The sequence below is a fragment of the Micromys minutus genome, assembly GCF_963924665.1.
Source record: "Micromys minutus genome assembly, chromosome: X".
NCBI classification, from domain to species: Eukaryota; Metazoa; Chordata; class Mammalia; order Rodentia; family Muridae; genus Micromys; species Micromys minutus.
Window position 1 is genome coordinate 127,561,327 of NC_137970.1, and position 16,139 is coordinate 127,577,465.

A 16,139-nucleotide genomic window follows, 5' to 3' on the forward strand; every position below is an offset into this window, starting at 1 on the left:
TCTAGTACCTTTTTGGAGGTACTCAGAGCTATGAGTTTTCTTCTCAGTACTCCTTTCATTGCATCCCATAGGTTTGGGTATGTTGTGCTTTCATTTTCATTAAATTCTAGAAAATCTTTAATTTCTTTCTCCTCCCTTTTTGTTTTTACAACCCGAGTCGATGTAAGCAAGTGGATATATATATATATCTATATCTACATATATCTATATCTATCTATATATCTATCTATATCTATATCTATATCTATATCTATATCTATCTGTCTATATATATATATATATATATATATATATATATATATATATATATATATATATATATATATATATATATATATATATCTGTCTGTAGGTGGTGGGCTTTAACCAGAGAGGGGTAGCATTGACCTGATTCTCCTAGATGTGTTTATATGGTGTCTTTTTGAGGAGGAGAACATCTAAGTGATCTTGTTAGAATTCGGATAATGGACAAGGAGCACCTCTGAACACCAACCTCTATGCAACCAGGTTTGCTTCACAGGTGACTCAGAGACAGAATACATGGTCCTCCCCTTGCAGTGCTTTGGCTTGCACCTGTCACTGGTACCCACAGTGCTTATGCAAGCATGCACAGATCTGAGTTCCACACATATCCCGTAGGAAGCCTACTTACCCTGGGCTCATCAAAACCACAGTTTGCTAGGTCAAGTTGGTGGTAATGAACTTGTAGAGGTTTGAATACCAGGGAGTCAATTTCCTGACAGATGAACTTCACAATTCTGTTAAATGTTTAGGGTATCAGGAAACCTACTTAATGTGCCAAAAATGCAGGGGAGAAGGGTTGTAGGATATGGAGAAGTGGGTGAAAGTTTCAGCAAGAAAAGTAACTTAGCAATGTAGCCACAAAATTTACGCTGGTGGCCCAAATGGCCTGGTAATTAATTGTTTTTAATCTAATTGAATCATAAAAGTTAAAATAACTTATTAATCTAAACTTCAACATACTTAAAGAAAAATCACTTGTAGGAAATTATTTTGGAGAGCCTTTTGCTGGGTCTCTCTACTGGGGCTGCTGGCCACAATATAAATGTGGAACCTATTTTTTGGTCCATGGGACAAAGTCTCGTTTTTTAGTCCGGCTATCTCAGTTGGTAGAGCATGAGACTCTTAATCTCAGGGTCGTGGGTTCAAGCCCCACATTGGGTGCCAGTTTTCTCCGACCTGCAGGACAGTCAACAATAACCCAGGGTCACTTAGGAGAGAATGGGGAACAAGAGGCACAAAGAAGGCCAGCAACTGGTCTGATCAAGCTGACAAATTTTAATTTTTCACATGCTAGTTTGATACAATTAGAAGAAGGAAATGAGGCATGGAAAAGTAAGGTATGGAACTAAGGGAACTTTCCAGTTAAAGGGGTTCTCACAATACCCTATGTGAAGAATTACTTGAGGAGGGGGACAAGCTAGGTGCAGGAAGGAATGTTCTGCCAAGCAGGATCCGTTGTCTGGGTGATCGTTCTACTAGGCTAGCTAACTGACCAAAGTGAGATCACCTAATTTCTGGGAAAAGGCCTTTACTCTGGGAAACAGAAACCTAGGCTGAGATATATGTAAAATGGCATTAATCAGGCTAAGGCTGTTTCTTAATTCTGTCAGCTTCCGGCATTTTTCTTTATTTCTTCTTTGGCCATGCTATTGTTGAGTAGAGCACTGTTCAGCTTCCATGTGTATATGGGCTTTTTGTTGTCTTTGTTGTTATTAAAGACCAGCCTTAGTCCATGATGATCTGATAGGATGCACGGGAGTATTTCAATCTTCTTATATCTATTGAGGCTTGTTTTGTGACCAAATATACGGTCAAGTTTGGAGAAGGTGCTGTGAGGTGCTGAGAAGAAGCTGTATTCTTTTGTTTTAGGGTGAAATGTTCTGTAGATGTCTGTTAATTCCAATTGGTTCATAACCTCTGTTAGTTTCACTGTGTCCTTGTTCAGTTTCTACCTCCATGATCTTTCCATTGATGAGAGTGGGGTGTTGAGGTCTCCCACTATTATTGTGTAGGGTGTAATGTATGTTTTGAGCTTTAGTAGGGTTTCTTTTATGAATATTGGTGCTCTTGTATATGGAGCATATATGTTAAGTATTGAGAATTCATCCTGATAAATTTTCCCTGTAATGAGTAAAAAGTGTCCTTTCTTATCCTTTTTTTGATAACTTTTGCTTGAAAATCTATTTTATTTGATATTAGGATGGGTACTCCAGCTTGTTTCTTGGGGCCATTTGCTTGGAAGGTTTTTTCCCAGCCATTTACTTTGAGACAGTGCCTGTTTTTGTCCCTGAGATGAGTTCCCTGTATGCAGCAAAATGCTGGATTCTGCTTATGTATCCAGTCTGATAGACTATGTCTCTTTATTGGGGAATTGAGTCCATTTATATTAACAGATATTAAGGAATAGTGATTGCTGTTTCCTGCTATTTTTGCTTTTAGAGGTAGAATTATGTCTGTGTGTCTTTCTTCTTTTCGTTTTCTTGCTTAGTTATTTTCTTGCTTTTTCTAGGATGTAGTTTCCCTCCTTGTATTGGGTTTTTTTCATCCACTATTCTTTGTAGGGCTGTGCTTGTGTTCAGATATTGTATAAATTTAGTTTTGTCCTGTAATATCTTGGTCTCTCCATCTATGGTGATTGAGAGTTTTGCTGGATATAGTAACCTGGGTTGACAATTGTGTTCTCTTAGTGTCTGTATGATGTCTGTCCAGGATTTTCTAGCTTTCATAGTCTCTGTTGAGAAGTCTGGTGTAATTCTGATTGGTCTGCCTTTATATGTTACGTGTCATTTTTCCCTTACTGCTTTTAGTATTCTTTCTTTGTTTTGAACACTTGTTTTGGTTATTATGTGTTTGGAAGAGTTTCTTTTCTGGTCCAATCTGTTTGGGGTTCTGCAGGCTTCTTTTGTGCTCATGGTCACCTCCTTCTTAAGGGTAGGGAAATTTTCTTCTACAATTTTGTTGAAGATATTTACTGTGCCTTTTAGTTGATATTCTTTGCCCTCTTCTATTCTTATTATCTTTAGGTTTGGTTTTCTCATTGTGTCCTGGATCTCCTGTAAGTTTTAGATTAGGATCGTTTTGATTTCTGCATCTTCTCTGACTGTTTTGTCTATGTCTTCTATGTTGTCTTCGGCCCCTGAGATTTTCTCTTCCATCCCTTGTAGTCTATTGGTGATGCTTGCATCTGTGACTCCTGATTTCTTTTATAGATTTTCCATCTCCAGAGTTGTCTCTTTTTTGTGTTTTCTTGATTGTTTCTATTTCCATTTTTTATTTTTTATTTTATTTTATTTTTTTAAAAAGACTTTATTTTACAAAACAAAGATAAATGTACAGATTTAAACATTTTTTGCTAAAAATTATACATTTTTGTCAGTACTGTTTTTTCAGATATTAAAATAATTTTTACATAAAAGTATGTGAATATATTTTTTAGTCAGTGCTTGATTTTTTCAAGGGCTTGACAGTATGCATTGAAAACCTAATAGTTACAATGAGCATAAAGTACATGCAAAACAAAACACAACATGGAAATAGTCAAAGTCTTCTTGTTTTGTAAATATTTTTTTTTTGTTTTCTTTATTTCTTGGACTTCATACAGGCTGTGAGTTGTTTCTGGGGGAGTGCAAGCCTCTGGGGTTAACTTCCCAATATCAGTGACTGCATATTATGTCTGTTCTTTTGTGACTGGGTTATCTCACTCAGGATGATATTCTCTAGATGCAGCCATTTTCTTAAGAATTTGGTTAAGTCATTGTTTCTGGTGGCTGAGTAGTATTCCATTGTGTAAATGTACCACAATTTTTTTTATCCATTCATCTTCTGAAGGACATCTGGGTTCTTTCCAGCTTCTGGCTATTATAAATAGAGCTGCTATGAACATTGTGGTGCATATATCTTTGTTGTGTATTAAAGTGTCTCTGGGGTATATGCCCAGAAGTGGAATAGCTGGGTCTTCAGGTAGTACTATATCCAATTTTCTGAGGTATCGCCAGACTGATTTCCAGAGTGGTTGTATTAGTTTGCAACCCCACCAACAGTGGAGAAGTGTTCCTCTTTCTCCTCAGCCTCGCCAGCATCTGCTGTCATCTGAGTTTTGGATCTTGGCCAATCTGACTGGTGTGAGGTGGAATCTCAGGGTTGTTTTGATTTGCATTTCCTGATGGCTAAGGATGTCAAGCACTTCCTCAGATGTTTCGCGGCCATTCGGTGTTCCTCAACTGAGGACGTTTTGTTTAGCTCTGTACCCCATTTTTAATAGGGTTATTTGATTCTCTGGTGTCTAGCTTTTTGAGTTCCTTGTATACCTTGGATATTAGGCCTCTCTCTGATGTGGTGTTGGTAAAGATATTTTCCCATTCTGTTGGTTGCCGTTTTGTTTTCTTGACAATGTCCTTAGCCTTACAGAAACTTTGCAATCTCATTAAGTCCCATTTGCAATAGTTGACCTTAGAGCACGAGACATTGGTGTTCTGCACAGGAAATTTTCTCCTGTGCCTCTGTGTTCTAAGGTTTTCCCTACTTTCCTTCTAATAATTTCAGTGTACCTGGTTTAATGTGGAGATGTTTGATCCACTTACACTTAAGCTTTGTACAAGGAGATAGGAAAGGGTCTATTTTCATTCTTTTGCATGCTGAGTGCCAGTTGAACCAGCACCATTTGTTGAATAGGCTGTCCTTTTTCCATTGAATGTTTACGGCTCCTTTGTCAAAAATCAGGTGACCTTATACATGAGGGCTCATTTCTGGATCTTCTATTCTATTCCATTGATCCACATGCCTATTTCTGTACCAGTACCATGCAGTTTTCAACACAATTGCCTTGTAATATAGCTTGAGGTCAGGGATAGTGATTACCGCAGATGTTTTTTTTTTTTGTTGTTGAGGATGGATTTCACTATTCTAGGTCTTTTGTTATTCCATATGAAATTGCACATTGATCTTTCCAATTCCATGAAAAACTGGGTTGGAATTTTGATGGGGATTGCATTGAATCTGTAGATTGCTTTTGGTAGGATGGCCATTTTTAAGATGTTGATCTTTCCAATCCATGAGCATGGAAGATATTTCCATTTTCTGAGATCCTCCTCAATTTCTTTCTTTAGAGGTTTGAAGTTCTTGTCATACAGGTCCTTCACTTGCTTAGTTAGAGTCACACCAAGGTATTTCATAGGTTTTGTGACGATTGTGAAGGGTACCTTTTCCCTAATTTCTTTTTCTACATGTTTGTCCTTTGAGTATAGGAAGGCTACTGATTTGTTCGAGTTAATTTTGTATCCAGCCACTTTGCTGAACTTGTTTATCAGCTGTAGGAGTTCTTTGGTGGAATTTTTGGGGTCACTCAAGTACACTATCATGTCATCGGCAAAGAGTGGTGTTTTTATCTCTTCCTTTCCGATTTGTATCTATTTCCATTTTTAATTCCTTCATCTGTTTGTTTGTGTTTTCCTGTATTTGAGTGTTTCTGTGTTACCTCTTTAAAAGCTTCTATTTGTTTATGTGTTTCTCGTGCTTGTTTAAAAGAGTTATTCATGCACTTCTCAAAGATCTCCATCATCAATATGAGGTATGATTTCAAGTCTGAATCTTCTTTTTCTGGAGTGTTTGGCAATTTACTGCTTGCTGTGTTGGGAGAGCTGTGTTCTGATGTTGCCAGGTTGTCTTGGTTTCCATCGCTTAAGTTCTTTCCTTTTCCTCTTGCCATCTTGTTATCAGTGATTATACATGGTCTTGTTGTCAGTGACTGGCACCTCTCTCTCCTGTGGATCCGAGGGCCCGTGGGCTCTGGAATAAAATTGCTTCTGAGTTTTCGGCTTTTAGTGTGCAAGCAGTGAGTTCTGGTAGCTGTGACTCAGCTCTGTCTTTGTGGGCTCAGGTGTGGGAGCTCTTGTGATGCTGTTCTGGGAGCTCAGACCTCTGCCCACAGGTCCTGAGTACTACTGGCAGGGATCTGGCACTTTTTCTAGGCCAAAACGAACCCTTTTCCAGATAGTACAGTATTTTCTGCTCTCAGAACTCCTGGTGTGCTCTGCCTGGGCCTATGTGCCAGGCTTCTCTCTGGTCCAGGTGCATTAGGGCCTGCAGAACTGATCTTCAAGCACTGCCTTTTCCAGTTAGACTCTGGTTTCCACTGACAAAAGCCCGTGCCTTATTGTGGGCCTGCGAGATTGATCTGTGAGCACGGGCTTCCTGGGCAGATCTTGAGTCCCTCTGCCAGAGGCCAGGCTCTTACTGTTGGTCGCAGGGGCATGTTTTCCGCAAGCTCCACCTAGCCCTCTCTGCGCTTTGGTTACTCACAGCGCAATCTCATCAGGCCTGTGACCCAGGATCTCTGCTGTTCCAGGTGGCAAAGGGCCTGAGCACTTGGTCTAAGCTCAGAGGCTTTCTAGGTGGATCCAGAGTCCCTCTGCCAGAGGCCCAGCACTTACTGTGGGCTGCAGGGGCACGTTTTCTGCTTGCTCCACCTAGCCTTCTCTGTGCTTTGGTTACTCACAGCGCAATCAATCTCCCTTTCATCCACTTTCATCACTTAATCTAGTAAATTTTAAAATTTTCAATTTATTAGCAGAACTTTGTTTAAACTTCTTGTGAAATGTCATTTTGAAATGCAAATATAATTTCAATTAACTCATCTGAAGAACTATAAAAATATATACAAATTATGTTTTAGTTTACATTTATAGGTCATTTTTTATAACAGTGGAAAGGATGAATAAAGACAATTTGTCTTTCAAGTTTTTATATTTTACTTATTGACATGGATATATTGTATTAACACTTTCTACCTTGTGTATATGTGTGAGTGTGCATGTTTGTTTAAATGAACTTGTATATGCCCGTATATAGGTCATAGGACAACCCTGAGTGTTGTTCTGCAAACACCACCCACCTGTTTTTGAGACAGTGTGCTGCTACCCTGAAACTGGCCAAGTAGGCTAGGCTGGCTGGCCAGTAAGCTCCGAGGATTCCCCAATCCCTATTTCCCCAGAACTGGTTACAAGCACATGCCTCTTTGTCCAGCCTTTTGTTTTAAATGCAAATTATGGGGATCAAACTTAGATTCTTATGCTTGTAAGGAAAGCACTTTACCAAATGAACTAGCTCTGCTACCTAATACTCTAACTTTTAGGTCAAAAGTTGTATCATTACAGTACATTGAATATATTTTGGATTTCATTGTTGCCAATGAGATATCAGTCAATTTTTTAGAAGCTATTCATTTCTCTTTCTCCCTCCTGGCCTCCCTCTTTCCTTCCTTCCTTCCTTCCATCCCTCCTTCCTTCCTATTTAAATAACAACTACTTGTGTCCCAACTCTTTGTAGGCTCTTCTCACAGACTGAAGCTCCACTTGTGATTTTATTTCCTCTCTCAAAAAATATATCACACCTTCTTATTCTGGATTCAATTTAGTCTGATGTTACAATTCACAAATTGGGTTTTCTACTAGTGAATGTCTTTGTTTTTATACATAATGTTTATATTATTTTGAGACTTTCAAAAGGCACACAATGTATTTTAATCATATCCCACACTCACCTACCTTCTTCCAGGTCCTTGCTTACCCTCTTATCTCTTCCAAACTTCATGTCTTCTCTATTTATCTATAAATATTTTTGTATAAGTATTGTAAAAGATAATACTTATCTATTGAAGTATCATTCAATGCTCACATTTTTATTTCTAGTATTAAAACAATTCTCAAAGGCTTTCATTTGTATGTATCAATGTTATGTTTTAATTCATAACTGAAAACAAAAGAGTTGATTCCAAAAGCATCTGAGAAATATAGCTGCATCATCAATGGAAAAAAGAAGTTTAAAATCAGCCTATTAAATTAGATGAGTGGTTAGAATTTTATAGGAAATAAAACCATACCGTCTATAATTTTGTCAGTTGTGGACTTTGATAGTTGTGTTACAGTTCTCAAGGAAGTCACAGAAGGGTCAAATAGGATTACTAAAAATGTACTAACATGAAACAAATGCATTCATTCTTTTGCCTTCCCTGAGGCTGGGACATTTTTTTTCTCTTATTTTTTCAAATCATCTTGGGCTGCAAATTTTGAATGCATCCTCTAACTATTTGGTTGGTGCTGTGTCTTTGTAATCATAATGAAGTGTAGAGGTAGAAGGACCAGTGAAACATTCCCAAGCCTCTGGTAAGAATGTAGCAATGCATACTGGAGTAGAATGTTCAACAGCTGCATGTTTCTCATGAATCCTTGATATTTTTATTGGATATTTTAAATTTACATTTCAGATGTTATTCGCTTTCCAGGTTTCCCCTTCATAAGCCCCCTATTACCCCCTCTCCTTCTATGAGTGTACTCCCCTACCCATTCACACACTCCCACCTCACCACCCTAGCATTTTCCCATGATGGGGCACTGAGCTTACACAGGACCAAGGGCCTCTCCTCCTATTGATGCCCAAACAGGGCATCCTATGTTTCATATGCAGCTGGAGCCATGGGTCCTTCCATATGTACTCTTTGGATGGTAGTTTACTCTCTGGGAGTTCTGGTTGGTTAGTACTGTTGTTTTTATGAAGTTGCAAACCCCTTTGGTTCCTTTAGTCCTTTCTCTAACTCCTCCACTGGGGACCCAGTTCTCAGTTCAATAGTTGGTTGTGAGCATCTGCCTCTGTATTTGTGAGGCTCTTGCAAAGCCTCTCAGGAGTGAGCTATATCAGGCTCTTGTCAGCATGCACTTCTTGGCATCCGCAATTCCTTGATATTTCAATTACAGATCTATAGTATAAAATTTTCCATCGTATTTTTGTTTTAGCAAGAAATTAGGAAAGAAAGGAGTAAAACAGTTTTATTTTTCTTTTTGGTAAAATCTCAGGAGTGAGCTATATCAGGCTCTTGTCAGCATGCACTTCTTGGCATCCGCAATTCCTTGATATTTCAATTACAGATCTATAGTATAAAATTTTCCATTGTGTTTTTGTTTTAGCAAGAAATTAGGAAAGGAAGGAGTAAAAACAGTTTTATTTTTCTTTTTGGTAAAATCCTTTAATATAACTTTAAATATTTTCCCATAGAAATATTAAGACTATTATCATGACAGCTAAGTAGCATTCCATTATAAATATATGTATGTATATACCAAATTTTTATTACATATTCACCTGTTGATTCTAATTCTTTGCTATAGTGAATAAAGCAAGATAAACATAGAGGTATAAATATTTTTATGCTAGAGTGTGGAGTTTCCTGGGTATATGCTCAGGATTGAAATAGCTGGGTCATATGGTATTTTTATTTTTAATTTTTGAGAAATTCCAAACTGATTTCCACAATGGGTACATTAATTTATACCCTCACCAATAGTGAATCAAGGCTGCTTTCTTTCCACATCACTTTTAACTTCTCTTATCTGATTTTTGATAGCAATTATGACTAGGGTGAGGTGGAATCTCAAAGTAACTTGATTTACATTTCCCTTATGGTTAGAGATATGAACATTAAAACAGTTATTCACCATTTGTGGTTTGTTTTTTGAAAATTCTGTATTCTGTTCATTTGCCCATTTGTTGGTTAACAATTTAATTTTATTGGTATTTTAATTTCTGTAGTTGTTTGTAAATTCTGGATATTAGCCTTTTTTGAAAAATTTATTTATTTATTTAAGATAATAGTGTTTTGTGTGCATGAGAGGGCAAATCGTGCTCTGTGTGGACATACAGCTGCATGCCAGAAGAGTGAATTAGATCATCCTTTTAAAGATGGTTGTGAGCTACCATGTGGTTGCTGGGAATTAAACTCAGGACCTCTGGAAGAACAGCCAGTGGATCACCAGCCTTTGGCTATCAATTAGCCCTTTTATGAAGTGTAGCTGGTAAAGATTTTTCTCTTATTCTCTAGACTGTATGTTAATTGATGTTTGTTTCTCTTGCTGCACATTTTTTCCATATAATCCTATATGTTGATACTTGGGGTTGGTTCCTATAGTGTTGGTGTTCTATTTAAAAAGTTCTGGCCTATACTAATATCTTGAAGAGAATCTATCTCCTGTGGCTTTCCCCCCTAAAGGTTTCAGTGTTTCAGATTTTAAATTGAAGTTTAAATGTAGATAAAAATTTCAGGAACATAGACTTAGAATGTATATAATTAAACAAGATCATACAATCTCAGAAAGAAAAAAATCTGTATGTTTTCTCTCATATGTATAATCTAGCCAATAGTGAGTGAGTGTGTGTGTGTGTGTGTGTGTGTGTGTGTGTGTACACTAGATACATGTAAACAAATGTATATTTGGGTACAGTATAACATGAAGAAAAGAGAACGTGGAAGGATAAATGCAAGGGGCCCAGGAATGAGTGAATGTAGTTAATGGACATGAGTTATTTAAGAGAGTATAAAGTAAAATGGTTTTCTAGTTCTAATTCTGTCATGGATTTTTATTTTGTAGTGCATAACATATATTAATACTGAAAGTATAAAATTTAGTGTGGTGCATTACAGCTTCCATTTCAAATGTTGAGAGTTAAGTATTCAGAAAATTCAGAATTAATAAACTGGAAAGTATCAGAGTAGAGTTATATATGATTGTATGGTTTTAAATAAAATAATGGCAGCATGAACAGTGTTGGGGTAGTATGTAATATAGAAGCCTAAGAGGGATAGTGGTCTTGAATTGGTGAGGAAATATCCTTGTGTTGGTTTGAATAAGAATGGTCCCCACAGGATCATAAAATTAAATGCTTAGTCATCAGGGAATAGCACTACAGAGAAAGATTAGAAGTGGTCTTGTTGGAATCGGTATGGGCATGTGAAGGAATGCAAAGTCACTGGGGGTAGACTCTGAACTTCAAAAAGTCCAAGCCAGTCCCAGTGTCTTTCTCTTCCTGCTACCTGTGGATCCAGATATAGAACTCTCAGCAACTCCTCCAGGGCCATGTTTGCTTGTGTGCCACCATGCTTCCCACAATGATAGTGGACTAAACCTCTGAAACTATAAGTAAGCCCCAATTAAATGCTTTCTTTTACAAGAGTTGCCATGGTCATGGTGTATCTTCACAACAATAACACATTAAGACAATCCTTAAGCTGAGGAAGGGTAACAAGCAGGGGATGCAGAGGATACCTCAGTATAGCTGTTGGGCCTCACATCCCAGAATCTCAAGCCTCAGAGCAATTTGGTGCTCCCAGACCTGGGGGTGAATTCGAAGATAGCGAGTGAGTAATGGTGGATCTAGAGAATTCACAATAGGTGTGGACGAGTCCTGATTCCCCTGAAAAACCTGGAAGAGGATAGAAAGCATTTATTAACTTATTGACAAGACAAATATACCATCTATACCACTACATTCTTGCTAGAAGCTTCAAGTTAATTAGTTCCCTGCTTGGTCAGTCACTCTTCCATGGCTTTTCTTCTTCATGACCATTTCTCCTCTTTGGATCTGTCACAATGCTTATTATAACACACAAGTGACTTACTTTAATTTTCTTTTAGCATTTTAAGATTGAACCCTGGGAGATTAGAAGATTCCATGGGCCGACAGCTTGTTTTTACTTATAGAACCTATTTATCTGCTATTTAAGACTCCTTTAGTTATGCCTTATATTTGAGATGTTCTCAACCATGTCCCCAAATCTCAATTAAGGAAAATATTTGCCTGAAGTCATGAACAATATTTGTGTGTCAGGTAATCTGGAGGTCAGAGTCAGGATTCACCTAGTTGACCCCATAGTCACTATTTGCTATTGTAATATAAGTGTATAGCAAACATTCAATAAATAGTAGGTATTGTTATTAGTCAGATAAGCTGTTTTTACACATTAGTAGCAATACAATGAAATCTGTAACTTGACAGGAGAGGGTTCAATAGAAAGAAAGAGTTGGGAGTAAAGTCCATGACTCAAGGTGTCTTGCCACACTGGGATTCCAGGCATATTTGAGGAAATGAAAGTGAATATTTAAAATGTGTGTGGTTTCAGGCAGCTCTGAAACTCAATAGGATGTGGGGTCCAGCCTCCTCCCCCCCCTTCTCTCTCTCTGTGTGTGTGCGTGCGCACACATTCTCGTGCATGTATTCCATGAATATCATACAGTAGAAGTCCCAGCCAAAGGCTAAGAGTAAGCCAGAGTCTTGGAGAAACATGAAGTGATGCCATCCTGTTGTAAGGCATACCCTTGCAAACAGTCAAGACATCTGTAAGATATACTTAGGTAATTTGCGTGGAAGGGAATAGTGGGAACTGGGCTGTTGTCATATGAAAAATGGTTAAACGATAAAGAAAGGACTCCTGTTTCCTGGGGCTATTTAGATGACATTTACCTGAAATCATTCTGTGAACTGTTTTTACAAAGTTGGTGTCACTTTCAATTTGGATTCCAAGTGAGAAGGAACTTTTCTCAGAAAACATGGTAGAAACACACATGGTTCTACAGAATTTAAGTCTAAGAAAAAAGAAGTCTAAGGTATGTTTTTTACTTTAGTTTTATTTTCCTCTTGGTTCCCCTCCATGGCTGCTTACTGAAATTATTTACCTAGGGAGCTTCTTAAAACTATTGAGGCTTGGTCTAGCTCTTAAGCTAGAAATGTCAATTTAATTGTTTCTCTTACTTTGCCCCACTTAGGGAATACCTAGAAAAAGCTTCTCAATATGTAAGCCTAGAGGAACCACATTCCTGCTTAAAATTTTCTATGATGGGGATGGCCACGGTTCAGTGGTTAAAAGCACTGACTGTGGGTTTAGGTGAGCAGGAACTCTACCGTAGGGTCTCGGTTTCCACACTGGGGGCCCGTGCATGCAGAACAGGCGCTCAGGCCATCTGCCATCTGGAACAATGGAGATCAAGGGACACAGGCCTGGAGGACTGTGCTGCCAGTAGCCAGGGAACAGAGAGGTCTGGGCCTAGCACCCAGAAAGTGTGACCCCCCCATTGGTACAAGGGAGGAGAAACTCTGCCATAGGGAGTCGGTTTTCAGCCTGAGGGCCCTTGCATGCAGAACAAATGTTTGGGCCATCTGTCACTGGGAAGAGCAGAGATCCAGGGACACAGGCCAGGTAAACAGGAGAGACAGGAACCAATCACTGACAACAAAATCACGTACAATCACAGACAACAAGATGGCAAGAGGAAAGGGAAAGAACATACGCCAGGGAAACAAAGACAACCTGGCAACACCAGAACACAGTTTTCCAATCACACAAAACAGCGGAATGACAAACACTCAAGAAAAAGAAGACTCAGACTAGAAATCATACCTCAAGATGATGATAGAGATCCTTAAACAATAACGGGAAGAAAAGCATAGAGAAATAGAAGCTTTTAAAGAGGAAACAATGAAAACACTCAAAACACTCGAAGAAATAAAGAACTAGAGAAAAACAGAACCAAAGAGATGAAGGAATTGAAGAAGGAATTTAAAATGGAAATGGAAACAATAAAGAAAACACTAAAAGAGACAACCCTGGAGGTAGAAAACCTAAAAAAGGAAATCAGGAGTCACAGATGCAAGCATCTCCAACAGACTACAAAAGATGGAAGAGAGAATCTTGGGGGCCGAGACAACATTGAAAACATAGACAAAACAGTCAGAGAAGATTCAAAAACCAAAAAGCTCCTAACCCAAAATATCCAGGAGATACAGGACACAATGAGAAGATCAAACCTAAGGATAATAGGAAAAGAATAGGACAAAGATTATCAACTAAGAGGCACAGTAAATATCTTCAACAAAATCCTGGAAGAAAACTTCCCTGTCGTTAAAAATGAGATGATTGCCAGCATAAAAGAAGACTACAGAACTCCAAATAGGTTGGACCAGAAAAGAAATTCCTCCTGACACATAATAGTCAAAATGCCAAATGCCCAAAGCAAAGAAACAATACTGAAAGCAGTAAGGGAAAAGGTTATGTAACATATAAAGGCAGAACAATCAGAATCACACCGGATTTCTCAACAGAGACTATGAAAGCTAGAAGAGCCTGGACAGACATCATGCAGACCCTAAGAGAACACAAGTGTCATCCTAAGCTGTTATACCCAGCAAAACTCTCAATCACCATAGATAGAGAGACCAAGATATTCCAAGACAAAACTAAATTTACACAATATCTGACCACAAACCAAGCAATATAAAGAATTATAGGTGGAAAACCCAATACAATGAGGGGAACTACATCCTAGTAAAAACAAAAAAATACCTAAGCAAGAAAATCAAAAGAAGAAAGACACATAGGCACAATTCTAACTCTAAAAGCAAAAATAGCAGGAAACAACGATCACTATTCCTTAATACCTGTTAACATAAATGGACTCAATTTCCCAATAAAAAAGTATAGGCTATGAGACTGTATACGAAAACAGAATCCAGTATTTTGCTGCATACAAGAAACTCATCTCACACACAAGGACAGACACTGTCTCAGGGTAAAAAGTTGGGGAAAAAAACTTCAAAGAAAACTGTCCAAAGAAGAAAGCCGAAGTGGCCATTTTAATATCGAATAAAGTATATTTTCAACCAAAAGTTATAAAAAAAGATAAGGAAGGACACATTGTACTCATTACAGAGAAAATTTGTCAGGAGGAACTCTTAAACCTTAAAATATATTCTCCAAATACAAGAGCACTCATATTTATACAAGAAATCCTAATAAAGCTAAATAAAATATATTACACCCCACACAATAACAGTGGGAGAACTCAATACCCCACTCTAATCAATGGACAGATCATGGAAACAGAAACAGAACAAAGACACAGTGAAACTAGCAGAGATTATAAATCAACTGCAATGAATAGACGTCTACCGAACATATCATCCTAAAACAAAAGAATACACATACTTCTCAGCACCTCACACTACTTTCTCCAAAACTGACAAAATAATTGGTCACAAAACAAGCCTCAATAGATATAACAAGACTGAAATACTCCCATGCATCCTTTCAGATCACCATGGTCTAAGGCTGGTCTTTAATAAAAACAAAGACAACAAAAAGCCCATATACACATGGAAACTAAATAATGCTCTATTAAACAATAGCAGGGACAAAGAAGAAATAAAGAAAACAATTAAAAATTTTCTAGTATTTAATGAAAATGAAAACACAACATACCCAAACCTATGGGAAGCAATGAAAGCAGTACTGAGAGGAAAACTCATAGCTCTGAGTGCTTCCAAAAAGAAACTGGAGAGAGCATACACTAGAAACTTGACAGCACAGCTGAAAGCTCTAGAATCAAAGGAAGCAGATACAACCAAAAGGAGTAGACAGCAAGAAATGATCAAACTCAGAGCAGAAATTGAATAAATAGCAACAAAAAGAACCATTCAAAGAATCAACAAAACCAAGAGCTAGTTCTTTGAGAAGATTGATAAACCCTTAGCCAGACTAACTAGAGGGCACAGAGAGAGTATAGAAATTAACAAAATAAGAAAGGAAAGTGGAGACATAATAATTGGTACTAAGGAAATTCAAAAAATCATCAGATCCTACTACAAAAGCATATACTCAAAAAGCTGGAAAATCTGGAGGAAATAGATGAATTCCTAGACAGATACAAGATACCAAAGTTAAACCAGGACCAGGTAAACCATCTAAATAATCCCATAACACCTAAAGAAATAGAAGCACTCATCAAAAACCTCCCAACCAAAAAAATCCCAGATCCGGATGGGTTAGGTACAGAATTCTTTGAGATATTTATTGACGACATAATACCAATACTCTCCAAACTATTCCACAAAATAGAAAAAGATGAAACACTACCTAACTCATTTATCGAGGCCACAATAATCCTTGTTCCTAAACCACACAAAGACCCTACAAGGAAAGAGAACTTCAGACCAATCTCACTTATGAACACTGATGCAAAAATACTCAACAAAATCCTTGCAAACTGAATCCAAGAAAACATCAAAATGATCATTCTCCATGACCAAGTAGGCTTCATCCCCAGGACGCAGGGATGGTTTAATATACGGAAATACATCAAAGCAATCCAGCATGTAAACAATCTCAAAGAAAAATCCACATTGTCATCTCACTAGATGACAAAATTCAACACCCCTTCATGTTAAAAGTCCTGGAAAGAACAGGAATCCAAGGCCCATACCTAAACATAATAAAAGCAATATACAGCAAACCAACAGCC

The 16,139-nt window shown here is 37.8% G+C and overlaps 1 protein-coding gene across 3 annotated transcripts in view; it reads right to left on the bottom strand.

Annotated features, from left to right (window-relative positions):
- Positions 1–11,115: 11,115 nt before the first annotated feature.
- F8 (coagulation factor VIII) overlaps positions 11,116–16,139 on the bottom strand; it is a gene marked incomplete at both ends in the record, with an annotated part of 191,009 nt that continues 185,985 nt past the window's right edge. For all 3 annotated transcript variants that reach the window (XM_080909833.1, XM_080909832.1, XM_080909831.1), the window contains one exon: positions 11,116–11,271. In XM_080909833.1, coding sequence (XP_080765959.1) covers positions 11,116–11,271 — 156 coding nt within the window. The remainder of the gene's footprint in view (positions 11,272–16,139) is intronic.